We start from the raw sequence: 27,766 nt of genomic DNA, 5'->3' as shown, positions 1-27,766 counted from the left end.
CTAGCCCTATATAACGATGAATGTGAGCAGTTAAGCTTGCTGAGGAGCTAATCCTCTACTGGTTGTGACAGAAGACAGATGCTGTATTTGCAGGTGTTTTTGACAAGTACTATGAACAGTGGACCAGGGCTTTATTTCCAGCAGAAAGTTTTTTCCCGTAGCATTTTGTCTAGCTACTCCCACGCAATACCATTATACCATTAGGCTCACCCTGTAGTATTGTGTGAGGATAAAAAAACATAATCTGTTTAGTTATTGGACCAGGTAATTAACATAATTGTTCTTCACCATTAGGCTCATAGTATTGTGTCACTTTGTGTGCGTGAAAAAAAAAGCTCTCATTTGTTACAACCAAGCTAAAATCTAACCTAAGCTCTGATTGGCTACTGACAGAAAAAGAACACACCAGCAAAACAATTATGCATTCCCCCACAGGGGAAAACATGAATATCAATGGTCACTCAAACACACAGAATAGAGTAACTTTATTGCAATACCATTCCCAAATGCTAGTTGCAAACAAAGCAAAACAGTATACATATATTAACAGAATTGTATACATAACAGAGAATTCTTAATTTTACTGTTAGTACAGAATTCGATTTTTGCAGAAAGGGTTGGGCTTGCCTGTGGCCATATTGACTGTTACAGGGGAAAGGGTGGTCAAAGTCATAGTTATCAGGGAGTACATGACTGTCCATTAAATTGTCGTTGACTATATGATCTTTTAAATTGCCAATACGGGCATTAGATATTGTTGTTGTCTCTCTTACCGCTTCAGATTCGTCACGTGTGCTTTTCATCACTCTCCTCACTCTCCACATCATGTGCTCCTCGCTGCTGTCTCCAGTTGGTCTGCTTTTGCAAACTACAGATAGTCACGCCTCTAATTTCCCTTCTGCATTCAACTTTAATCGTCTGTTCCCATGTGTAGATATCATTCTCTTCCAGACTTATAGTTATTCAAATAGTCTTTTTCGTATTAAATATTCGACGGTGGCTTTTTTCTGCTATATGTGTAATGACTATATTTCACATAGAAAGCAGCAAAGGCCTTTTCTGTCCCGTGTTCAAACAAATACCAAACAGACGAAGTATACCTCAGATCCAATTCCCAAGGGAATACATTCATGCAATTTTCTAAATATTTTCAGATCAATCGTAATACTGCAAAAGTGCCTCCACCCTTGTGGCGTCACCAAAAATAACTAAAAACTGACTTCACCTGTGTGAGACTAAAAGTAAATCAGTGATTCTTTCTCTTTCCTTTTGGACAATTTATCTCAAAAGTTACAGAAAATGACAGGAATGCTTATTGGATTGTTGATTTCCATATAAGGCCACTCTAAATAACTTTCTTGGTTCGCGGCTATTGTAAGGTGAAATTTAGCACTGAGGGGACCGCACGAAAACAGATGGCAGAGAGATAAACTTGAATCTGATGCTCTCCACTCCCTAAAACTGAGAGTACCAACTGAGGGTACAGATTTCTAACACAGTCTGCTTTCCTGTTGATAAAAAAAACTGGCCCATGGGCTCTGTTTCCATGTCATTTTTCAAGTTAGATACCTTACTGTTAAGCATATTTTTTTGAAAATCCGCGAGCCGATGAATTAAATTGCAGTGGCCTTACTACCAGTTACAACTAGATCTCGACGTGGAACTTGGCCAAGACCAGCATGACTGCGAAGCCTGTCAACAGGCCCATGTTCTGGAGAAAGAACCGCAGCAGAGATGAGGACTTCTCTTCGCCGTCCTGACGATTTTTCTCGCTTTTCTCTTCATCCTCGTCTACGGCATTCATTTCTGGCATCTAGGTGGAAAGCCATATAAACAAGTTCAGCTCAATAAAAACCAACGAACAGTTTAGCTACGGACGCTTCAGGGAATGGAAGACACTGCTCTGTAAAGGATTAAAAATGCCCTCCAAAGGTCCTGTCAATGTACGCAAAAGAAATATGTCTACGGAGGTGGCCGAAGGGAAGCTGAGAGCAATTAGAACTGATATGCCACCAGAAAAAAACAGATTATGACTATGAGCCCCCCAAAAGACTGATTCATAGAGCCTGCTTGGAGGAGGTTAACAAGCCCGTGCAATACTGTAGATATATATTCACCACGTGTATTTTGACTGGCAGTAGGTACCCAAATTATGAGTAATGAGGCTGTTTAACGTGGTCGAGGCACCTCCTCGACCACGGGACCCCCGTTTTACGTCCCTCCTGGAAGACGATTTCGTGGAAAGCTTCGTGAGGCTACAGCAATCCGGTAGTCCTTGGTTGGGGGTCTCCCATCCAAGGACTGTCCGGACGGCGCGTTGCTTAACTTCCGAGATCGAGGGATCGGGTGTACCAAACGCGGCCGTAGCTGTATATACCACACACGCAAACAAAGTAAACTCAACTGACCATGATCACCAGGGCGATGTACAGAAACATGCCTCCAGTCAGACCAAAGATCCACTGGCCCACTTGGCCGTTTTCTCTCACCACGATGCCGACGACCAGTCCAATGAAACAGAAGCAGGCTGACAGGAAGTTGTAGAACAAGGCCTGCCTCACCGACATGCCCGCATTCAGCAGTATGGCAAAGTCTCCTAGGGAGCAAGACATACAGGAGATCAAAACCGGAATTTCAGCTGTAGGACTGCGGAAAGACGCAAGGGACTTCAAAATCAAATCATCCACCAGTTATTTCACAATTCCTAACAACCACATCAAATGCAAAACCAATCCATTCCGTTGTTCCTCTTGGTGACCAGCATACGCCAACACATCGCCTAAAATATAACCTGAACGAAGACAGCTACAGTTCCAAGACTTCACACTGTGATTTTTATTTCTTTTAAATTTTATTTATTTGCACATACAAAAAGGGCATACATAGAGTAAAGATAAATGATACTTAAAAACCGTGCGGGAGAGAGGTAGAAGCCAAAAAAGACTTATAGGAGTCCTCTTCCTAACAACTAGTGAACACAATTCGAATGAAATAATGTGGGTTGGCAAAATCTCAAATTGAACGCAACATGCAGAAGAAATTGTTTAGGCTAATTCCAATATTACCAAAAAAAACGTGCAGCACTTAAGTACAACTTAACTAGAACATACCGAGTTCGTGTGGAAATTCCTCGCAGAGAACAGCTATTGAGGTACTGATCCCACTGAAGATAGACAATTGGAACGAAGCTCCGATGGCCAGGCCGTCCATCAGGTTGTGCAGCCCGTCCCCAAATATCACCATCCAGGCTACGGTGGCTATGGTGTCCGTGTTAGAACACAACGCCTGGCAACAGCTTCTCTTCTGTAGGATTATTTAGGAGGAAAAACATGTATTTTCTTTTATGTAAGACATCCTGGTAAAAAGATACAAATGAAACATATTTAAAAGATACAAAAGTTACTACAAGCAACGTACTAGTAGATAGATTTTATAAACGGTCAGATGTTAGATGAGATATCATCTATTGTCTTTCTTCTGATGGCTTATATGACCAAAATTTATTCAGTTGCTTCAGTAACTTTCAAAAAAACTCAATGACAGATTCTCTTATCAAATCCTTCACAACAGTGTGTTCATGAAACAATCACATGAAAAGTCTCTTGCCCTGGTGACTTTTTTTCAGATTACGTACTCAACCTGCTTAGACAAATTATGAGAGGTGCTAAAAGAGAAGATTGTTGGACTATGAGACGTACATTTATGCTCTATCCTGTCTCCGGTATAAACTGACTACTAAAAAGAACTAAAGGGCATTTTCTGTCAGCGATTTAAGAAAATAACTATCTTTTAGATGTACATAATATACATGTACAAGATGGTAGATTGAATCTGGCAAAATTGGCCGGTGGTGATCACGATCGGCTCGTAGTCTCTGGTGACAGTCCCACAAATAAATCCTAAATTTCAAGTCATCAATCCAGATTGATTCAAAGTCTTTGGACAAAGTGACTTGAACAGTTTTGACCTATTGAAAACTCTACCTGTAGAATCAATGATTCTGTCCAAGGAAGTTCTCCCAAATTAAGATACTGATAGAACCCCCCTTGTTCTGCCAGATTGTAATCTCTACCCTGGCAATTATTATGTACTCACCTTCGACACCTTTTGGTTCTGACTATCCTCTGTACTGCAGTCTTCCACAAACTTCTCTGTGTCCGGGCTGTGATAGACGTGGCCGTGGCAGTGTCCGTGGTGACGCGGCGGCTCTGTTAAAGACGGATCGATGTGCGACAGTCGAGCCTTGACTGCGCACACGGCCATGTCTGCTCTCAGTTCCGCCCTCCTGTTCTGCTCGGCGTACTTCCGCGCCTTTCTCTGCAGAGAAGAAATATGAGGATTTGTTTAAACCAGCTGCAGGTGCCAACATACGTCGAAGGTTAGACATCCACGTAATGAGATACGACGAAAAGCAGTTACCCAAGCAACCGGATATGGTTTTGGAAACGGTCAGACGTTGAGATGGCGTCGGGAGTGCGAGTGTGACTGACGAAAGATGGTGATGCCGTTTCCAAAACCATATCCAGTTGCTTGAGCAACTTATCTTTGGTAGGTGCCATGATTTTTCTTAGGTTCTAATCCTAAGCATGCATGCCTTTTTAAATGATTGAACCGACAATGTTTCCGACCTTTTGTCGTTGTTTAGACGCCATCTTCAGCAGCCTCTCCGTGACGAAGAACAGGTAGATCCCTGCCCAGACTGCAGCAGCCTTCTCTGTGAACTCGCCGGCCCCATGATGGAGGCCGATGGCCTGCAGAACAGCAAGGACGAAGAGCAAACTGGTGTAATGATCAGTGTCAAGTACCAACAATTGAGCTAAAGGGCATCTCAACAAACTCAACTCAACCGATCTTGCCAAATGGTTGCGTGCTGGCTATAGGTTTGTGAGCTGGCGGCCCGGGATCGGCGCGGGTTCGAATCCGGAGTCAGGATATTTGTATCTATTGTTTCTGTCTGTTTCCACTCCCTTCTTGTTTCAAAATGTCAATAGCGATGCCAGCCACTCGAGGGCGCCCCCGGCGACCACTCAAGGGACTGAGCAGAAATGGTTGCCACAGACAGGTGGCCAACTTACCCAGAGCTGGACCGCACAGTGACACCATTCTTTCACAGAGACTCAAACCTCCTCGCTGGCAAAGGCAAAAGCTGCCTCCATGGAAGTTACTAGTACTGAATTACAACACTGCGGCAAGAGTTTGCCAGCTTGGTAGAGCTAGCTCCGTCCGCGCGCTATGCATGGTTAGCGTCACTTTCAAGTAATTGTTAGAGGTACTCCAAGGATATTGCTCGTACAGCTAGCCCCTTCATCATTGTCACATGATAAAAAGATGTGCCGTACCTTTGGGAGGAGGTGGAGCAGCGCACTCCCTGACAGCGCCCCGACAGCCAGTCCGATGAGGAAGGTGAGCAGTAGAGTGTACAGCCTCTTCTTCATGAAGGGCACGATGAGAACCCCCATCACAGTACACAGGCTGATCACAGAGACCGACAGAACACCGAACCCCCACACTGCAAAAAAATTAAATGGTGTTTGAACATCTATAAAAAGTTTCATCAGGTTCATACCTCACTGGATAACAATCAGAGTCCTGGTTGATTCATTTATAATATGTAAAAAAAACAATAACAATACAATAGACAAAAAGGCAATATTGGTAAGTAAATAGACCATATTTCACTCTCCCTCCCGTGCAACATTGGAATGTTCCACAATCGCTCCGCAAAAAAAAAAAATGGAACATGTCCAAGGCACCCCTATACCGAATTCCAGGTCATACTGCTGTAAAAATGTACACTCTTGTCTGAAAATGACAAAAAAAATCTATAAAATGATTTTAAAGGCCTCTTCCAGAAGAAACCTCCTAAAGGTATTTGCCCAGTCTACCTCCATGCCAAATTTCATGTCATTTGGCTGAACAATAACAAAGATGTTTGACCATATGGCAGAAGAAGAAGAAACATGACAAGAAACAAATTGAATATTCTTCTCTCCATCCATAAAAAAACACTTCCTTCTGGGATACCCCTTTAACAACAGACCAACCTTCAGCGGGGCTGGGGCGTCTAGACCCATCGTGCTCCTCTTCCGTTGACTCTATACTGTCCTCCCCCTGACTTTGGCAGCCGATGGTACGGTCCACATTGTACAACAGTGTTGGGCAAACCTCCCGGAGTCCAGTAGCGTTTAGCTCTGAGTCTGCCGACAGGTCGTGGATTTGTAGCACCTCTGTTGCTGTTATACACTGTGGTTTGGGACAGACAGACAGACTGAATGATAAGCCCTCCCTTTACACAAGGAAATCTATGATCAGACACAAGATGTACAATCAAACCTGTGAAGGAGCACTTATACTTTATCTCACCAATACTTCAAATAATATGACGTTAATTTAAAGCCACGTGACTGCAGTGGGTCGTACTAGTAAGTGCCAAAACCCGTTACACCCCGTCCCTGTTAAAGTCGGACAGTCACAGAGCTCGAATGTACGCATCCCCATTCACTCCTCTTGCAAAGAAACCCGGTTCCGAATCTATGTCTTTAATCATTTATTGTTGAGTAATTTCCAAGGGAAATTAAGCGCTCCTAGACTTGCATTTTTTTACCCAATCTCTCGCTGGCTGGGGTTAATGACACAAGACCGGCCGCTAGGAGCGCGATTTTAGTCAGGCTAGATTTGCATCAGCAGAGCTCGGGCGTTGAAGTTCGCGAAACCTCGCTGAAAACGAGGGACCGGTGAAAACTGAAAGTGGGTTCCAGTGCATTTTTCGTGTATTCGGAATATCCGGCTCTGGCCCCTCATCAGCAGGAACTAGGGGTCGGTGCCGGTCCAGACAATTCAGGTACAGGTACGGTCCAGGTCCAGAGGATCAGGTACATGTTCGGACCTGTACCAGCTCAGGCTGTTTTTGAAGTGTTTTTAGGTATTTTGTCAGGCTTTCTATTTTGTACCGTTTTCGTCATGCTTGTTTGGCCTACTTTTGGAATGGATCAGGTTGAGAGGCAAAACCGTCTATAGACATGCCCAAGTCTTAAAAAAATCGATGCACGGAGAAGAAGGTCATTGTGCGTCCCTCCCACCTGTCTTCACTGACTGAAATGACCGAATGTTGCTGTCACTTGTCTAAACGCCATCTGGAAAAACTTGACACCAGATATTCAGAAAATACGTCATGGTCTGGTCAGGGAGCTGGCACCAGTTGGTGATCCTTGTCACGGTCTCCCATTTCACTACAAATAACTCCAAATCAACAAAGATATGTTTATTTTAATCTTCATATACACGTGTAAACGCTGGGAAAATTTTTATTAAAAATTTCGATTTTTCTGTTAGGGAGGCAAGAAGCATGTGCATAATTTTCTAAAATCTGGCGAAAGATTTAAATGTGTCTTTTGCAATGTTTTCACCTCTGGATGATCCTGGATGGCGGGCTGACTCTTCTAACCTTTTCTGCTGTGCTGTCATGGCTCAGTGACTCAGGGCGTGCCTGACCCGTCAGCACACATGACAAGTGGCCGCGAGTGTGGGAAGCTTCGAAGTGCGATCGTGTATCAAACCCATCTTGAAATCTAGCGTAACATTCAGCAAGTTCACAGCGTGTATGTAACATTGGACGGCATGCATATCTCTAAGCTCCTCTTAGCAACTCAGATTCATTCTTTGCATTCAGTGTAAATCACAGAGTGAAAACGTTCCCGCTCAGTCGGGCTGTGCAAATAAAGACAGCCTTCTTTGTTGAGCTACGGAGTAGGTCAACAAAGAAAAGAAATGCTGAAGATGGGAAGAATAGGTCGCCAGCGAGTTAGCCAGGGCCGTTGCCCGAACAGTTTGTGCATCTCTCGCCCATTCTGTGAGGCCTGCCATAGCTGACAAGGTCCATTTATAAATCCCACGCACGTTGTGATTTGCCTGTGGCGCTATATGTAGCCAGAGTCTGATATGTTGCCGTGCCACAACGTAACGCCCCCTCCGTACGCATTAAGAGCAGCGACTCACAGTGACAGTGACTGAAGACAACTGAAGTAGTGACAAAGGTCAGAACGAGGAATCCTAATGATAGACGCACGATTATAGCCTTGATGTCAGACTGTTTCCAGGGCCAATACAAGCCAACTCCCTGACTCTGGGGCCAACATGCCCCCAAGGAAATTCTACAACAGCCCAACCCTGTAAATTATCGGAAGGCGGAGCCCATTCCTCTCTTTCTACCTACTACCTCCCCAACCGAAGTCGGGCAGCCATTTTTAAAACTCGGTGGAGTTTAATCCCCCCCAAGCAGAGGTTCGACGCCGGCTGTAGACACGAAGCCAACGGCACAAAATAGAAAGTCCGACAAAAACACACCACAACTCCCACAATACTCAGTGCTCGAATATCTGCTTGGAGAGTAGCGTGGAGTGGAGTGTCTTTCCCGAGGGCACAAATTAAAGTGGTGCCTATAACCTCCCCAACCGAAGTCGGGCAGCCATTTTTAAAACTCAGGGTGGAGAAGTTCGGCGCCGGCTGTCGACATGAAGAAAGCGGTACAAATGGAAATCCCAGCCAAGACGTTTAAAAAATAACACGCCAAACACGGCCCTTGCCGTAAACCTATGCTTGTAGTGTAGTGTGAAGTGTAGTGCCAGGCTTTCCCGTCAGGGCACAACGTGGTGGCATGTACGCCATGTCAGGCATGCTAGGGGATTCTAGTTTAGCCCCACTAACACCCTGCCTAATATGTAAACATGTACTGTCACTCAAGGAGGTTAAAGCTGTTCGTACACTACACCAAAATATTCGACCATCGCATTAGGTGCCCCTGTATTTGTAACAGTGTTGGGAATGTCGCCCGTCAAGCTGGGGAATTGTTATGTAACGTCCTTGGTCTTACGGCGTTGGTTCCAAATAGAAAGGCGGGCTGTCAGAAAAAGGTCATTGCGTTATAGTATTTAAGCCGGCCGCGCGTTCATAATGGTTACCAGGCCATAACCCACCGTAAACATACCGTGGAGTTGCACTGCTCCTCTACGGGCTGTCCCGTCTCCTCGTCCCGCCCAACACACCGCCGCACCCCGGGGCAACTTGACGCGTTCCTCAGCAAAACTTGCAGGTCTTGCACGGTCAACCTGCCTCCATACCCGTATCTATCCAAAACGGCTTTGGCAAAGCTGTCGGGGGTTCTCAGGTCTTTGGGGATCGAACCCAGGACCGACAAACTCGAGACGGAGAAGACCGCCAGGAGAGTTTCCACCAGGACCACACTGTCGCAGCACAGACACCGAGCCATCGTGGTAAACGTCTGACCGAACAACACTGGCTAGGCGAAAGTAATAGCCTCGCGCTGCTGCATGTTGCCAGCGGACCCTACATCTGGGTCATCGTCCCCTGTCAGCTGAAGGGTAAGTGGAAAGACCAGTACCCGTGCGGTACAGTAGATACGAAGGCCCATAGCTACAATATGTAGACAGATACAAGGGTGTCAGTTCGATGTACAGTCAAACCTGCCTATAGCGACCAGTCATGAGACTGGAGGAAATGTGGCCACTATAGACAGGTGACCACTGTAGAGAAAATGTTGATCAATTGACCACGAGCAAAAATTTCAGTACCCGACCCACTAATCTTTCTCACAAAGACTTAGGTAACGTTGTCTAGATAGTCTCAAAAGTCGACTGCCAAAGTCCAATCTACTGAAAATGATTGATATTGCCATGTGCAATGTTGGTAACTTCGCCAACAAAGCAAAGACTTGCACTCTAACGTTCAAGGCAAGGGTACTTTCCGCTACCGCTAAAATGACCGTCGGGATATCGATATATGCACACGTATATCGAAATGACCCCCTTGTCTCTACATGTTGTAGGTATAGGCCTTCGTATTTACTATACCGCGCCTTTACGGGCACTGGTCTTTCCACTTACCCCTTGCAAGTGGCAGGGGTCGGTGACCAAGGTCGCAAAGCTTGCCTCTGACGATAATCGGATGGCTACCCCTGCTTTGAAATGTTCTATGGAAGTGGCATCTACCAGATGTTCAGGCAGGTTGTTCCACTCTATAACTGGAAGTAGCTTGCCCTGTGTGTTTCGGTTTTGCATGGTAAGGTGTGGAAGCGCTGGTTGTGACCTCTTGTGGTGTTGTTGTTTTTTGTAAGTACGCTGTGGATAGGTATTGCAATGAGATTGTTGACTGCCTTGTACATGAGTGTAAGTCGCGCTTGTTGCCTTCTCTGTGCTAGGGTAGGCCAGCCAAGTGATTGTTGTAGTGATGTAGTGCTGGTTGATTGTTTGTAGTTGCCTGTGACAAACCTGGCAGCCCTACGCTGGACTGATTCCAGTTTCTCCTCAAGGCAGTTTGTTTGTGCATGTTTGAGTCTGTGGGGATCCCAGACTGAAGATGAGTATTCTAACTTAGGGCGAACTAGGGAAGTACATAGCCTTGGCTCTTACCTCTTTACTTGCCTGACGAAACCCAAAGTGCTGTTGGCTTTGGCTGTTATGTCGTTGATGTGTGCCTTCCACTTGAGGTTGTGGGTGAAAAGGACACCTCGGTAGGGATGCTGGCTGTTACAGCGGCTCATTAAACATTGTGTACAGAAAATCATGAGAGCATCACAGATCAGCACATTGAACTTGCATGATACACACCTATTCTTACCCCATCACATCCACATGACACATGATGTGGTGTATCAACATTGTATCTGTCCAGGAACATTATTTAAGCCTACATCCTACATGTGTACTGCAATAGTGCCATTGCCAAGTTTATTCCCTCTCATATTGCAACATCATTACATGTACAATGTAGTACATAGATCTAATTGTTTGTCACACACTGATACAGTGCAACCCCTTGTGGGGAGAAATGTAGAAAAATAGACCACATATTCATAATATTGTACCTTTATCATAAAAAAATTGTGGCAACATATCATCGTCATTTTTGACAAGAGTGAAGAAAGTTCACATCAGCAGAGATGCCCTACGCGGCTGGAAGCTCATTCGAAAAACTTGTGTGAGTCCTATGTTTATATTTCTACACATAAATGTATAATGTAAATATGATTAAAAGCATATTCTAGACTTCTCACTGCAACATTTTGTCAATATTGTAAAACAGTTGATAAAAATATGAACATGTAAAAAAAAACATGACAAATTAAGAAAAGTACATTGCTCATTGCACATACAGCAGTGTCTGTATGCTGAAGCTGCCCTGGTTATCCATACATATATATAAAAACTGGTTTACTTTTGTGAGACTAAAAATTTATTGTCGCTTTATCTAAAATATATCTGTAATACTTTTTTTCTTCAGATAATTGATCTCAGATAGGAGTGGGTACCGGTACAGAAAATTAAGGCACAGGTCCGTTTTAGATCCAGAGCATCAGATCCAGGTCTGGACCTGTACCTGGACCTGATTGTCTGTAAATGGGCGATATTCAAAATAATTGTCCGTTTTGCTACAAAGGAATCTGTTTGGTGGGGTATCCAACTCCCACTGGACTTTAAAATCCTATGTTCATGTATTACTAAAGCAACACTAACTGCCCTTGTAAGTTTGACTGTAGAAACTAGATATGCCTATTAACTCTACTAATTTCTTTGACCGGTAAACCCAAAATGTGTGAGCACCTGCCAATATAATCTGTTCACAATCTAATCAGTCCACTGATATTTTTCATTTTTTTTGGGGGGGGGGGGACTGGTCCAACAAGAAAAAAATGGTTTTGTACTGGTATGCGGTACCGGTGCCCATCCCCAATCTCAAAGGCATGATTGCTTATTTGATTGTTTAGCCACTCAATATTAAGCCATACTAAGCCACTCAAATTTAGTTGTAAGTTGGTTGTATTGAAAATTTAGCACTGAGAGGACAGAGGGCAGGGAGGAGAACTTGAATCTGACTACAGCGTACCCTTTAATCTCCAGGCAGATTTACCAGTGACATAAGATAGTATCAAAGCTGGCTAAAGAGTACAGCTGGCCAAAGGGAGTCATCAGCCACTAGGAGCCACACATTCCATGACCAGCCTCACTCCTCTGGCAGCTTTTGATACTATGCATCTTGTGCTACCGTAGGATCTGCTTCGAGATTACCCTTTAGCCCTGTTTCCGTGTCCTTTTTCCAGTCTATCTTTTTAAAAACAGCCAAATTTGAAATTAAATCGAAGCTGTCTAATACTACCAGATAAAGCTAGATCTCGAAGGGAAACTTGGCCAAGACCAGCATGACTGCGAAGCCCGTCAACAGACCCAAGTTCTGGAGGAAGAACCGCAGCAGAGATGAGGACTTCCCTTCACTGTCCTGAAGATTTTTCTCCTCATCCTCATCTACTGCATTCATTTCTGGCATCTGGGTGGAAAGGCAAATAAATAAAAGGGATGTCTAACAGGTCTACTCTTCCATTGTTGTGACAGAGAAGATATGCTACATACAGTAGTTACAGGTTCAATAGTTGTACCAGAAAATTCCCCTAGCTGTTTTGACAAGTCCAACATTGTGACAAAGGTTACAAAAAGTCATTAGTGCCACCTTTTCCAGTAGTGTGCATGAGTGACAACAGCTGCAGTAAACTTGAAACCAACATTTTTTACCATCACTACAAAGCAACAGTGGAAGCCCCCTACACTGGTTGAAACACAGCATAGGGGCCCAAATCACAGCATTTGTCATAGAAATCACAAGTAGGCTCAACTGCATTGGCGAGTACCTTGCACTGTAAGCATGGAAATTGTGTACAATGCATTTATCATGCACACACAGAAACAAACAACTGACCATGTCCACTAGTGAGATGTAGAGAAACATGCCCCCAGCGAGGCCGAAGATCCACTGGCCCACTTCGCTGTTGTCCCCCACCACGATGCCGATGATGAGCCCAGCGAAACATGAGCAGGCTGACAGGAAGTTGTAGAACATGGCCTGTCTCACCGACATGCCCGCGTTCAGCAGGATCGCAAAATCTCCTGCAGAAAAAAAGACATCAATTTTTTGAAGTCTCTCTTTTTTTTACTCAAGATCAGGGTTTCTCCAGCTTAAACTTTTTTTTTCTATCCCACTCATTGTTTCTGAGCCCATGTTGTTTCCTGGTTAATTATGTCATTTTGAGCTTATTAGAGTACATTTTCAACAGTTTCGTGTTATTTTTTGGACGGATGGAGTAAGATTATTTTCCGTCCCATGGCCATGGCCCTACAAGCAAATTTCTGTCTTGGGACGGAAGGACGGGTCCTGAATTCACCACAAAACAAGGCACTACATTTTGGGCTTGAAGTCTGCTGTTGCCACCAGGGACCCCAAAATCTAATCATTTACACTCTTTCTGTCATAACCTACCAACCACAAAAAAATTGTAAAGCAATTATCCATCCAGCTGTTCTTGACTCGAGCTATCTTCCTGGCCAACATACATACATGCACACGCAAACACACATGCTCACACACTAAATCACTGCCCAAAATATAACCTGGATGATGAAAATACAGTTTCAAGACTTAAAAGCAGGTTGGCAACATCTCCTACTGAGTACAACATACAGAAAAAAAATTGCTGGCTAGTTATAATACTCTCCTCCAGAAAAACTGCAGCACTATAAACTTACACAACATAACTGGGACTTACCAAGCTCATGTGGAAACTCCTCGCAGAGCACGGCCAGTGAGGTGCTGATTCCACTGAAGACCGACACTTGGAACGATGCGCCGATGGCCAGACCGTCCATCAGGTTGTGCAGCCCGTCCCCAAATATCACCATCCAGGCCACGGTGGCTATGGTGTCCGTGTTAGAACACAACGCCTGGCAACAGTTTCTCTTCTGTTGGAGAAGGAAGGAAAACGTCATTTTGTCAATGAAGACTTGTTTTGTCAATGTTAGACATCCAGATTGAACATTATTGACAAAAAAAATCAAGCACTGAATAAATTCTCTGAAGAGTCAGAAGAAAGCATTCACTCTCTTTCAATCATGACTGACATTCTCAATCACTCAATTCTTTTCATACATGTAGGTTGTAGGTGTACAAGATCCTGTGTCTTGTACTTCACTTTCAATTGATACCTTTTGACTGTGACTGTCCTCTGTACTGCTGTCTTCTGTGTCTGGGTTGTGAAAGACGTGCCCGTGGCTGTGACTGTGGTGACGCGGTGGCTCTGTTAAGGGCGGATCCACGTGAGACAGTGAGCGTGCCCTGACTGCACACACAGCCGCATCGGCTCTGAAGTCCGCCTTCCCGTTCTGCTTGGCATACTTACTGGCCTTTCTCTGTAGAGGAGAGACATGGGAAATTTTTATCAAAGGTGCCAATATGGTCTAATGTACATCTTACTTTATGTTTGACATTATCAGAAAGCTGAAACTTGGTTTTCCATATTGATTAAAAGTGACATACAGCGACCACAAACATTATCTTTAACGTTTGTTAGCTTGTTTGTGGACAGGCTTGAGAAGTTGTAGTCAGATTTTTATGATATTTGGTCGGGTACTTGAAAATGAAGGATAATTTAAATATAGACCTTCAGAAGCTTTCTTTGTTACTGTAGAGTTTTAAGTTTATTATCAGATGTTCTAGACATGCTATGGTCATGATTTTTCTTGTGTTCTTCCACTATGAAAAAAACGGTGTATCTTTGAACCTCCTAGCCGCTTTTTTGGTACTGTAGGGCCTGCTTTTGATTGAGACTTTGAAAGAGAATAACACAAGAATGAAATTGATGCATGGGCATGGACAATGTAGGGAGCTTACGTGATGATTGGCATAACTAGAAACTAATTAGGCAAATCAGGCCCTAACAAACCATGTGTCTCTTTAAATGATTGAACTTACAACATTTCTGACTCACCTTTTGTCGTTGTTTGGATGCCATCTTCAGCAGCCTCTCTGTGATGAAGAACAGATAGATGCCTGCCCACACTGCAGCCGCCTTTTCTGTGTAGTCCTCAAGGGGAAGGTCAAAGGCCTGCAGAAAAACAGAGGTCGTGGGTAAAGGTACAAGATAATGTTGAACAAAAACAAAAACAAAGTTAAACCTATCTTAGGCAACCACTCGAGGGAAAGAGCAAAAGAGGTAATCATCACATCACATAATCAGGTGTTCAGGTCTCTCTTAGATCAGCACTGAGAGCTCAAGAAATGTTGACTATTCCACTTGTTAAATGAATGTAAAATATTGTATGTGATTATTCCTGTAACAGACTTTACACTTTAGTTTAGGGAGGCTATCTATGGTCTGGGTTGTAAAGTAAATAAACCAATTCATGTATGCTCAAAGTTTAAACTTTGCTAGCCAGAATGCTGAAAAAAAGCACACGTGCTATACCTGAGGTATGAGGTGGAACAGCGCGCTCCCTGACAGCGCCCCGACAGCCAGCGCAATGAGGAAGGTGAGCAGTAGAGTGTACAGTCTCTTCTTCATGAAGGGCACGACGAGAACCCCCATCACAGAGCACAGGCTGATAATGGCAACCGACAAAACACCAAATCCCCACACTGCAAAATGGAATAGGAATGGTTATAGCGCTGTGTATGTCAGTGTATCTAAACGTAAAATCTATGTCAGTGTTTTATTTTTATCAAAGATAAAAGTGTCCCATATGACAGTGCCAACCTTAAATCATAGACTGAATTGTTGCAAGGACATTATAATGTTTTAAATGTAAAATATATATCAGTGGTTTATTTGATCAAACTTTTAAGGATAAAAAGTCATAATCCTACATGACGGTGCCAGCCTATGGGCTGAACTGTTGCAAGGACATTACAATGTTTTAAATGGAAAAAGTGAGGCACAGGTGAGGCACAGGTGAGGCACAACCAACCAACCAACCAACCAACCAACCAACTAACCAACCAAGTGAACCAACTAACCAACCAACCAACCAACCAACCTTCAGCTGGGCTGGGACGTCTAGATCCATCATGCTCCTCTTCTGTTGACTCTATGCTGTCCTCCCCCTGACTCTGGCAGCCGATGGTACGGTCCACACTGTACAAGAGAGTTGGACAAACCTCCCGGAGTCCAGTAGAGTTCAGCTCCGAGTCTCCCGACATGTTGTGAACTTGTAGTACCTCTCTTGCTGTTATACACTGTGGGTTGGACAGACAGTGCCGGTCTAAATTAGTAATAAACCATTTTTCTATACATCAGCAAATATACAATAATGGGAATCTAGTTGGTCAGAGTTGACCAGGATGTTTGCTTGTTTGTTTGCTTATTTTAAGGTCAGACACATTGCACACACATTCATTTTTGCCTGTTCTAAAAAAATGTGGCCACATGTCATCCAATAGCATCCCTGGTCAATCAGAATTTATGTTTGCCAGAGGATCTGCTCTCCAAGGTAAGGGGGCACAGTTAGCGTTCTTGTTCCCCTTTAAACAAGAATGGCAATAAAAATATTACTGAAATGGCGACGATGACTGTCTCTTACAGTTACAACCTTTCTAGAGGTAAACAAAAGGCAAACCATGTTAACAAAAGAACAATGGTTTGAGAAATCTCTTATGCACCCATATGCACATTTATAAAAGATAATGTTATACAGGAGTTTGATTTATACAGGGAGATGTTGGATTGGAGATCTCTTTAGATGCTATCTGTTGGAGTGGAGGAATTGCCTGGCAGAATTATGTTTCATTGATGCTTAAAGTTCATCCTCTTTAGTCTCCAAGCAGACCCAACGGTGCCTTAGAGATAGTATCAAAGCTGGCCAGGGACTTAGTACGGCACCGGTGCCCGTTTGACTCCCTTAGCCGGCTATCTCCCTTTGGCCGGCTATATTCCTTTGCCAGCTTTAATATATTATCTCTAAGGCACCGATGGGTCTGCTTGGAGACTACATCCTCTTATTCTTTGCTGATCCGGTACACAACGTTACATCAGCCAGTACAGGTAAAGAGGATTAGCGATACAGCTGCTCTGAGAAAAGAAACATGACACCCAGGTAACAGGAGACCAGAATGAGCTGGAAGCTGCTGGTTGGAACGTCCAGGACCTGCGATCACGGATGTCCTCAGCTTGCTGTTTGTTTGTATATTGTGGTGTGACAATGTGAACTGATTTGATACAGTTCACAGGTACAGATTTACTACAGCGAATAGAGTAGAATAGAGTAGAGCAATACTAATATTTGTTCTGAATCTGGGAAGCGCACTATCATATTTTAGAGAAAAGCTAGACAACGCCAGGTAAGTCAATCAAGTTAACATTAAAGTGCACAAATACACAAGAAAAACAGAAAATGATATTAATCTAGTAATCATCATAGAACATTGTTTTTTTTCCAAACCGGTGCCCGCCAAGTACGATTTTATTTTCACATACTACTACACTATTAGGTAACCTAATTGAATCTACCCTGGTATCCAGAGAACAGCGCTCGCGGCTACGGTTCTTTCCCAGGCCGCTAGCAACATAGCCCCTTAAATCGAATTAGCCGGCCCGGGGAGATACGCCCCGCGCAGTGTGAAGGCGTAATTCCCTTAGCCCAGTAGCCGGCTAAGTTGTACTCTGATATCCAGGGTAAATCGAATCACGTAAAAATATCCGATAAATTCTATTTGGCTATAAAATGCTGCAAGTTTGGTTTGCGGAAGGACGGCAGCATTTAAATTTAAAGCAAGAAAGAAACTCAGAAAAATGCCCGAGAATGATCAGTAGGAATAGGCCCGGCAAAACACCTGTAAGTCAGTTACCAGGCTATATAAGACCCACCACAGACGTACCGTGGTTCTGCAGATGTCCTCCTCGGTCCGACCCGTCTCCTCCGCCGGCGCGCCTGTCGCCTCGTCCCGTCGACCGCACTGCTGCACCCCGGGGCATCGTGACGCGTTCCAGAGCAAAACTTGCAGGTCTTGCACGGTCAACCTGTCCCCAGACCCGTATCTATCCAACAAAGCTTGGGTAAAGTTATCGGGGGTTCCCAGACCTTTGGGGATCGAACCAAGGACCGGCAAACTGGAGACCGAGAAGACCACGAGAAGAGTTCCAACCAGGACCACAGTGTCGAAGCTCCGATCCATGATACTAGTGAAGAAACAAACACTGTCTGGACAAAAATAATGTGTTGAAATGACTGCACACAGTATAGACTCGTCTTTCACCTATGCTGCATCACCTGTGATGATTAGATAACGCCTAGTTTGAGAAAAACAAAACTACGTCTACTGAGAAGAGGGCCGGGGAAAAAACAACAACGTGTGTACGTGTGGGCACTCACCAGCTGGGTGATCTTTGACCTGGCTATTCCAGGTTACGGAGTCACCCGTAGCTTCGACACAATATCATGTAGTCTATATTTCGCGCCAATCAATCTAGTGATTGTATACTTAAATGAGTAAAATACATGTTGATTTGAAGACAACACATTTTAATTTCGTTTATACATCGTGCGTATTATGCTTTTTTGGTCCTCTTACGGAGGGTGGGACTGTCTTCTGAAAGAGCTTTGATTTCGTGACGTCATCAAGGTTAATTATATACAATAGCGGTCATAGTTTGTAATTGTTTCATCGTAATACATGTTATTTGCCATACGTTGTACCTGATGCAATCGTTGCGCAATAAACTTGACTTGACTATTTGACTTTCTGGTCATAGCGCAAGTTGAGTGATGCAATTTCCAAGCAGATACAGCAGTCGGGCTGGTTCAGAGCGTATTGGACGGTGTCTTGAACGTTTTCCTAGAGATAACGCAACTTTTAGAGACACCCTCCTATTTGTAACTAAAATGGAAAGCGCATCATCTCCAAAATATAATATTAGTTAACGTAACGTTACAAAACACCATAAATATGCTCAAGTCAAAACAATCCCGACGGTTGCATCTGCTTGGAGATGGGTGTTGATGCAAATGCTGCTGAACAAAAGGGTCTTCTTGACAACGTGGCTGTCTCAGAAACTGGGCGGACGACAAAGGATTTGAGGCAGATAATCGAATCTTGGTTGGTTCATTTGAGCGGACATTGACACATTCTCTAGTAATATAAACTTTTTTGTCCTGTGGACTAAAAATGCAAGATTGTATTAAATAAAGTCGCACCTAGCCCAAGAAGACCAGCCTAGGACCAATGAATCTAGTCTATGTGCATAGGTGCATATAGACAGAACTGAAATTCTTGTAACAATGGGACAACCAAAAAGTGGTTACATTGGCAAGGCGGTCCTTCTGTAGAGGTGTTCATTAGTATTCAGGTTTGGATTGACTGTATATCAATGGCCAGGTGGTCCATATGTGTAGTCACTTGCACAGGTTTGACTGTACCTGAGTTTACCTGATACTGTAAATGCAGAAATATTCGCGGTGACCACTTTACCGCGAATTTAAAACCACCGCGAACATTTTTCTATTATGGTATTTGACGGCAGTCTATGGTGTTACCGCGAACTTAAATTCACCGCGAAAAGTCCCTTTACCCGCTACCGCGAAATTAAATCTCCGCGAACTTAAATGTATTTACAGTATTTAGCGAAGAAGGTCAATAGGTGTTAATAAGTCACAGCAATTAAAGATTCCAGACAATGACTCCCAAGAAAACAAATAATTGCTTAGTGACATTTAATCAAATAACATTTACAGCTGAATTTACAGGATAAAACATGACTTTTGCATTTAATGTTGTCATGACTTAAACAATCTGCTCAGGGTGATGCTTGTACATGTTCATATTGCTATTTACACACAAGTAAAATGCAAATTAAATCAATTCTACAAGATGGTTGATATTCAATATTACTGGCAGAACTCTCCAAATGTAGAAGAAATGTTGCTTCATAATGATTATGATTAGTTATTTGAATAATGTAATGGTACACCTACATCTATATGGGTAAATGAACAGAAAACTCTACCATGTGCATGTAAACTAAAAATCTACCTCTGTGCACAGGCAGTCTTTGATTAAACAATCCTGTGCCACCAGAAACAACATGTGCACAGAGGTATGTCACAACTAAGAGAAGTTAAAATAAAAACCTAAATCATAAATCATAAACAGTGTACATAGAAAGTAGATTCATTGAAACCTCAGCTAACCAGCATGTTTTGGGCTTCAGAAATACGAACTTTGCAGCTCAAAATGTTTTACTGAGGCATGATTGTAGTGATAAAAACATTGGCTAGCTTAGTCCAGTCTCTCTATATACATGTACTTCAAACTACAAAACATTAAGAAAATTTCTAAGCAGTCAGCTGTGGGTGATGTGCAGCTAGACCTGAGAACAATAGGACGATTTTGCTGCTACTTAAAATATACAATGTCGTTCTACCATGGTTGTACATATGTAGTATGCTCAGGATATAAAGATTGCTCAAATTCCTACATTAGAAAGAATCGACACACACATGAAACACTTGTAGGAAGACCTGCAATCGCTAGACTCCTTGCCAGGCTCCCATTTCCAAGCAGATTTAACGGTGGTATGAGACATTATCAAAAGCTGGCCAAACAGTGTCCGTTACTGGTACCGCATTCGTTACTGTCTCATGCCACCAGTAAATCTGCTTGGAGATTAGGCAGGCTCTGTGACTTGGGCTTTTTTTTTCAGACCCAACAGTTCATAGCTGAACATACACTTCGAGCAGACTTCCCAATGATCTCAGAGAGACAGTTATGGAGGCAGCCTACATGATATCAAGGACAATTCACAATGTATAATCCAATAAAACACAAATTTGTAGAGCCTACCAAGGAAGCTATACCATCATCAGTGTCTAAGTAAGTGGATTTAAACATTTACTACATGATAAATTAAAATAAAAGTTTTTTTTCAAACCTGCACAGCTGCTATAAGGACAAGTTTATACCTCACTATGAGGGGACATCTCACCTTGCAGTGGCAAACATGTAGACAATTACAGTAGCTGTTCAGACCAACGTAGGCTCCAATGTATACACAAGATTTCAGCCTCAAGAAGGGCCTGATGCTTCTGACATTTAAGATGCTAAATCCTATTTAAAGTGTACCATTCCAATCATAATAATAAATTTAGTTCTTAATCTTTCAATTTATTTTGTTGGCTATATCATATATATTACTTCAAAGGAAACGTCCTGACATGTCATTTTAGCCTGAGAATAAAGAACGAGTAACTTATACAAACTCATGAGTGACACACACATATCAATTACCACATTGGTCCCATGACATAAACATATGTGAACATAACCGGTGTTATCAGGAAGAAAAGGTAAATTACTTATTAACACAGAGTCAGAGCAGGGTAACAAGTCACTATTGGATCATTTATGTACATCACTTGATCCTACATACATTAGACTTTTCCTATCTCTCTCTCTACTGCACTGGTATGACTGTCCCTCATAGCACATTTTAGCCACTATTTGCTGGATACAAAGTAGTAGAATTTAGCCAAATAGAGAGAATAATTTGCTAATGGAGTTTGGCTACCATAGGGTATTATTAACCCTATTTCCCAAAGGGTATTATCAACCCTATTTCCCATAGGGTATTATACACCCTATTTCTGCTAAGTTCTACCATCTGTAACCCAATGGGAAGGCCTGGTGGAGACTAGTATCTCCCCTGCTAGATTCTACTGATCAAACATGTAACACAAACACACATGAGAAAATATGTAAAACATTATGATCACATTGTGCTGTTGAAGACATTTACCTTGCTGCCTGTGACATTTTTTTCTTGATGATGGGCATTTAACTAAGAGATAAGAAGTACTGGTAGTCACGACTTTCTATAGATATCAAATCGAAGTACATGTACATGTTATTGCCGCTGTACAATAAGAAATTAAAATCCAGACAAGCGTAGGCTGGGAATGGGAAACCTTTGCCGGGGCAAGACACTTTGTACAAGCACAGGATTTGCACAAGAGTGGATTGACAATGAAGCCCTTGACAAACAGAACACATACCTTCACCATGTGTTAGTCTTTTCATACTGATGGGTCACAGGGAGAACACAACTTAGTACAGTAAAACAATTACATTATATTAATTTTATTATCAAATCTGTTCTTGTTGTGTCCAACGTTTCACTCCTGTGTAGTGTTGATATACTAAAGACATCCAGTAGGAAATTCTCCGGCCGATTTTACCATTTGTCTATAAAACTACAGCGGATTAAATAGTCACCACGGTTTGCTACGTTTTCTCCACGGCACCGAGTCAAGCACTTGATCATGAGCTAGCTGCAGGTAACGGATTTTGACATGTAAGCAGACGACTGTTAAGTCAAAGAAAGAAGAAAGTCTTCTATTGAAATCCATGTATCGTCAGAGGTTCAGATTAGACAAAAAGTATGTCTGTAGAAAAAAGTTAACACTCGTAGGTTACCCTTTTCCGACAGACCGATTCAGAAGCCTCATCCCTTGACCATTGTTCTATTTTGAAAACCTCCGTCTTGAACAGCGATTGTGGATACCGCCGCTAGATGACTAACTTCAGTTCAGCTTTTTTTTGAGATACTGAAACCATCTCAGAAATGGTAAAATTAAAATGTTATGCCTTCTTTATTGCACGCCATAGCAACCAAGTACAGTTGTTTCAGGACAGGTCCCAATAGTGCTGCTTTTGACAGAGATGTTCGAAATATAACAGAGGGTATTCTATTTGTTCGAAACGGTGTTCAAAAGGGTCAGTCCATTGCTCTCAGACTGTAACAGTTTTGATCAAGACTAAGCTGGTTATCGTCAACAGAGGAGGGGCTTTTTTCTAATGGTGCAAGCTTTTTCTTTTCCTCATCGCCTTAGGGTGACAAGAAAAGGTTTCACTCTAGAAAAATGCTCCAGCTGCTTAACTGCTGTGTGGTTGGTTACAACGGAAGTGTCAGATGTTAGGAGTTGCCCATGCCCCCTCCCGCAAATTGGTGCCCGATTGTTAAACAGTACAATACAATACCTACAGAACGCTACGCTACACCGATTGTCATCATTTCCACAGCTGCGTGCTGAGGGTCTGTCCCGTCCCGGGCCCGCCGGGGGCCGCCACGGGGATCCCCGTCGCCATCCCTCCTGAACTGAACCCCCCCATCATGTCCCCTGGACCTGCCATCCTCATGCTCTGCAGCTGCTGTTGCACCTATGAAAACAAAAGGTAAATGTAAAGGTAGTCCTAATTTAGCATTGGACTCGTATAGCACATAACGTAAATTCAAAGTTTTATAATCATTATCCCATCGAGCTAGGTAGCCGTAGGGACAGCCTGTCTGTCCAGTGTCCACGAAGGTTCTCCACTTCTGGCTAGAGTAGCCTGGAATCCAGCCGTATTGTGCTTTGGTCGCTCCCCTGAGGTACGCTTCCTGCCAATACGACTGGCATTCGTTAGCATTCGAACGATTGGCATTTAACTATTCGCAGATTTTATCTGCGAGATTTCTGATAGGCTGTTAGCTCCAAGTTTACAGTTTGTAATCGAACGGAACACTACTTCTATCTTTCCCGCGAACTTTTCAGTATCACAACAACAGATCACGCTAGAAATAGCGCCTCGCGATTGGTGTTCTTCTCTCAGGGGTCATCCAATCAGCAAAGAGAAACAAATATGAATATTCATGAGTCTCCTCATTAGTGACGTAAGGGCCAATCGTTTCAATCGTAACGAATGCCAGATGTGTTCGCACAGGAAGCAGAGCGACCAAAGCACAACACAGCTGGATTCCAGGCTAGGCTAGAGCTGTGTACCTACTCTCACCTCTCAAATAAACGTACCGGTACGTTTATTTTTTTCCGCCTCAGAATCCACCCGGTACGTCCTTATTTTAGACGGTACGTTTATTTTTTTTTTTAAATTTGGGCTTTTTTGACTAACCAGGGAACTCACAAATATTGAAAGTTGGAATTTTCTGCCCATATTTCCGCAGTATTTTTGCTCAAAATTCACTAAATTTATCTAAAAAGTATCATTTTCCCCACGTAAATCTGTTGTTTACATTGTTGAAAGTTGCCGACAGTCAGCAGTGGCGCGTGCAGGGGCCTGCCCAGAGACCAACGCCCCCTGAAGGGCGGAGTTTTCTTGAGAGAAGCAGCTTGAGAGCTTTTCCGGCAAAAGTCTCAAATTACCCACTAGCTTGATTTCACATTAACCGGCAAGTAAATTTAGAAGTGTGCAACTAATCTTGGACAAGTAAAAAAAAATCCAATAAAGATATGGAAAGGTTTCAAGTTAGCCTGACTAAAATCAAGCCCCTAGCGGCCGGCCCTACAATTAAGCCCAGCCGGCGAGAGCTTGTGTAAACACAGGCTAGTTTCAAGTGTGTTCTCTTCGAATTTCCGATGTATTCTATCTCTGTTTACATTGTTTGAGGCCGGCAGTGATGCCAGCCCACGCCTCCAAGGGGGCGGAGTTAAATAACTCAAGCTTTGTGAGCCTGTGCCGCCTGTGATCATGGAGCCGGGAAGTCTACTAGGGGTGTGCCGTTGGCATGGGAACCATCACAACATTTCTGTTAGATGTCGCATTCTCAGCTATATGTCGATCTTTCCCTGGTAACTTCTACACTAAAATGTATTTCTTTTTACCAACTTGCAGGTAAAGTTGTGGATAGAGAAAAAATTCTAGTTTATGCTGCTTGTGAAGTTGTAAAACTAAAAGATTATCCTTGCTCCAACAGAGTTCTCAGGTCTCTCATGCATATAACACTTTTGGGGGAGTGGCTACAGTGCTGAGTCTATGATCGAAACATTTGGGGAAGTTGTGTTTATTTTGGTTACTACTCTGTAACCTTTTCTAAAGATAAACATGGCCAAATAACAATTTACTATTGTCTCTAAGTTTCCACTCAGTATTTTGAAATACAATATTACAAAATACCCTTTTGTATTTCTATAAACATGGAATCTTTTTCTAACTTGAAATGTGTTCTTTCCCTGCATTCAATGAACAGTTGTTCCCCTAGATAATAGATGTAGTACAATGAATGGCATGAATGAAAGAGCTCTAACTTGTAGGAATTACACTGGGGATTGCTCTGGAAGGCTGTGAAACTGTTAGAGCTGTCCAGCTTTCTTTCTGAACTGGGGGTTATTTATTTTATAAACATGTACATGTAGTCATGCATAGTCATGTTTGCCAAAAATAATTTTTGCCATAAGTGTTTTACAATGTCCAATTAGTTTATTATTTACTTACTACAAATTTTTAAGATGTAAAGGTAAATCTTAAAGATATGAGCTGACAAGTTGCCCAAAATACACCAAAAACCATTGGTACTCAGGCATAAATAAGCAAAAAGAACCTACCTGATCATCTTCTCTTGGACAGAAGTAGTATGGACACAGTTTACATGTCAATTTGGTATTTTTCCGGGGGGTACTTTTATTCCAGGGGGTACTTTTATTAGATTTTGAAGATTTGTCCGGGGGGTACTTTTATTCCAGGGGGTACTTCTATTTGAGAGGTGAGAGAAAACAAATTTTAGGTACATGTACAGTTACACGGGTTTAGGTACAAGTCCGGACCTGAATCTGTACCTGAACTGCTTGTTCAAATATTTGATGATCTTTGATTAAAAAAGAACTGATATATACAGTGTTAAATTGCACTAGACACAAACCTATTGCATAGGATCTATAATTTCACACCACCAACATCACCAGTAGGGATTATTTTATGGAAATTAAGACGAAAACTGTCCACATGTTGACAGTGAAAAAATTGTAATACAGTGGATTCCAATTATTCGTATTACGCCTTTTTGGATAATTCGGGTAATCGGATAGAATTACGAAATCCCAAAACATTTGCCATTCATTCTATTGTTTAGAACATCGCAGAATTGGATATACCCACGGTCTCAAACTTCGGGTTTTTGGATAGAATTACGTCAGGTCACACAAATTAACAATTGTAAAATATGCCCTAAAACTTACAAAATGAGTCCAAAGGTAACTAGTAAATGTATGTATAAAGGCGTAAAGCCATGTAAAGGACCGTAAGAAAGTTACATTCCACAGAAAATCTAGCCGATAGCGCTGTGCTAGCGTGCGAACATTTGGAGTTAGGCGCCATTTTGTTAGGTTGCCGCAAGGCATGATGGGCGAACGTCATTGGAACGTCAACACGCTTTTGAGTTCATATTTCCCCTTCAGACAATGTCTAAACTTGGTTTACCCTACAAAAATGTGTTTTTTTCATATCCACTGTCTCATTAATTGAGCTGATTTCGGCTGCGCTACGTAGATTTACAACAACGCACGTAACGCAACAGGGGTGTGATTTCGCAATGACCTATCTTGCGCATTGAATGGCGGGATATCTCAACCCAAGCGCCGCCATTTTGAATGTTTTGAACGTGAATTTTTTCCGTCTTCCACCGCGAAAGACGTAAATTTCAGAGTAATTTGTGGACACAAGTTGTAGACAAGAAGGTGAAGAGTTTATCACTCTCCAATACCGTTGTTTTAACTTAAAATTATGAAAGTAACGTCATATTCTCCGGCATACGAGCGGAGCCATGTTCGTCTTTGTTTTGGTATGCCGCCAAATTGCCGACGCACGGCTGTGCGAGTCAAGCGTACTTTTCCACATGTGCATTTAGCCACTGATTTGAACTCTTTATTAGATCAAGCATCTCACAGAAATCGCACAGTATCGGAACATATGATTAAAGTTTTGTAAACGGAGTTCCGTATCGTTAGAGTGGTAACCTCTATGAGCGTCTGTGTGTTATGTTTGCGTATTGGTTTTCAAAACTACACCCCTCCCCAACCAATGCCGCTAAAGCTGGTCATATAGCCAACTTCGGACTCTAGAATAGGCCGGATAATTGGATAAAATGCCCAGACAAATAGGCGATACAATAAAGCGGATTCCACTGTACATGTATATGTTTTCTGAATGCTAATAGGAATTCAAAATGTCTCTGCAAGTTTGGAATGTTTTTTCTAACATCTAAAGGGACTGCTTGCCTTACTTTGAAGTGAACTTTTCTGTCAGTTCCCTTGTGTAGCACTAAGAGACAGGCAGCTAGCAGCTATATTGTGTTTCCATTACAAACATTCTTCATAAAAAGTCTTTAATACTACTTAATATCTATCACCTATGATGATTAAAAATAAAAAGTAAAAGGAACCAACCTGCTGCAGGTGCATTTGTTGCATTTGCTGCTGCTGCTGCAACTGTTGCTGCTGCATCTGTTGCATCTGCTGTGCGTTGTACATTCCCATCATGCCCGGTCCTCCTCCCATCATGCTGTTGGGCGGCATTCCCATCATTCCCTGCTGCATGCCCTGCTGCTGTTGCTGCGGCATCCCTCCCATCATCCATTGCTGCTGTGGATGTTGTTGCTGCTGTTGTTGTTGTGGCATATTTCCTGAAAGAGGTAAAATATGGCGTCAGTATGAAATAAAATGGGTATTGGATACATGAAAAACTCAATCATTGAAATAATCATGACTATACTAGCAACATTGGTGGAAAACATACAACAGTATTTCGTCTTTGGCAATGGGTAAAGGTAGTTCCATAGCCTTTTCCAGGCCATATGGATTGTTCTCCACTGTTCAGGGCACAGTCCAGACCCTTCTCTTTCCATTCCACGGCCTTTTACCTCCCCAAAGTAAACATCAAGAGCACATCCAGTCAGGAATCGAACCCTTGAACCCACCTGGCCACTCAGGGACAATTAATCTCATCTTGATTCGATGGCAACATGACTGAGCTATATCTCTTACCCATCATGCCCTGCTGCATGCCTGGTACCTGGAACTGTGCAGGCTGAGCTGGCTGCTGAGGCATGTACATTCCACCTGAAAAGGGACAGCTCTGAGTTGGACAACTGTATGTGAAAATTCAGTAGCTAAAGAGC

At 42.8% G+C, this 27,766-nt stretch overlaps 3 protein-coding genes across 8 annotated transcripts in view; all 3 read right to left on the bottom strand.

The window, feature by feature from the left end:
• Positions 1-1,585: 1,585 nt before the first annotated feature.
• LOC118409709 (metal cation symporter ZIP14-like) lies at positions 1,586-9,391 on the bottom strand. Its single transcript, XM_035810965.1, has 8 exons — positions 8,984-9,391; positions 6,045-6,243; positions 5,340-5,509; positions 4,629-4,751; positions 4,096-4,317; positions 3,111-3,303; positions 2,409-2,596; positions 1,586-1,813 (listed from the first exon to the last, which is right to left on the bottom strand). The coding sequence occupies exons 1-8, from the start codon at positions 9,263-9,265 to the stop codon at positions 1,646-1,648; spliced, it is 1,545 nt and encodes a 514-aa protein (XP_035666858.1). The 5' UTR covers positions 9,266-9,391; the 3' UTR covers positions 1,586-1,645.
• A 1,324-nt stretch (positions 9,392-10,715) lies between these two features.
• Positions 10,716-18,230, bottom strand: LOC118409710 (metal cation symporter ZIP14-like). The gene is made up of 8 exons (XM_035810967.1): positions 17,707-18,230; positions 15,870-16,068; positions 15,302-15,471; positions 14,825-14,941; positions 14,043-14,246; positions 13,607-13,799; positions 12,763-12,950; positions 10,716-12,336 (listed from the first exon to the last, which is right to left on the bottom strand). The coding sequence occupies exons 1-8, from the start codon at positions 18,001-18,003 to the stop codon at positions 12,178-12,180; spliced, it is 1,527 nt and encodes a 508-aa protein (XP_035666860.1). The 5' UTR covers positions 18,004-18,230; the 3' UTR covers positions 10,716-12,177.
• A 3,435-nt stretch (positions 18,231-21,665) lies between these two features.
• Positions 21,666-27,766, bottom strand: part of LOC118409705 (stromal membrane-associated protein 1-like) — a gene marked incomplete in the record, with an annotated part of 14,965 nt that continues 8,864 nt past the window's right edge. For 5 of the 6 annotated variants that reach the window (XM_035810956.1, XM_035810961.1, XM_035810960.1 and 2 more), the window contains 2 exon segments: positions 22,873-23,040; positions 27,036-27,271. In XM_035810956.1, the coding sequence (XP_035666849.1) occupies positions 22,891-23,040; positions 27,036-27,271 (386 nt within the window). 6 annotated transcript variants of the gene reach the window in all.

This window comes from Branchiostoma floridae, chromosome 2 (assembly GCF_000003815.2).
Source record: "Branchiostoma floridae strain S238N-H82 chromosome 2, Bfl_VNyyK, whole genome shotgun sequence".
NCBI classification, from domain to species: domain Eukaryota; kingdom Metazoa; phylum Chordata; class Leptocardii; order Amphioxiformes; family Branchiostomatidae; genus Branchiostoma; species Branchiostoma floridae.
Note: the sequence above shows the minus strand (reverse complement) of the source record. Positions and strands in the feature narration are given on the sequence as shown.

Excerpts from the sequence above, each read along its gene's own strand:
- LOC118409709 (XM_035810965.1), bottom strand. The coding sequence starts at position 9,265 with ATGGCTCGGTGTCTGTGCTGCGACAGTGTGGTCCTGGTGGAAACTCTC. Across the intron at positions 5,510-6,044 it reads ACGCCCCAGCCCCGCTGAAG|TGTGGGGGTTCGGTGTTCTG; the intron begins GTTGGTCTGTTG and ends ATTTTTTTGCAG. Across the intron at positions 2,597-3,110 it reads GGAATTTCCACACGAACTCG|GAGACTTTGCCATACTGCTG; the intron begins GTATGTTCTAGT and ends CTTGCTCCCTAG.
- LOC118409710 (XM_035810967.1), bottom strand. The coding sequence starts at position 18,003 with ATGGATCGGAGCTTCGACACTGTGGTCCTGGTTGGAACTCTTCTCGTG. Across the intron at positions 14,247-14,824 it reads CATCCAAACAACGACAAAAG|AGAAAGGCCAGTAAGTATGC; the intron begins GTGAGTCAGAAA and ends TCTCCTCTACAG. Across the intron at positions 12,337-12,762 it reads ACATCTCACTAGTGGACATG|ATGCCAGAAATGAATGCAGT; the intron begins GTCAGTTGTTTG and ends CTTTCCACCCAG.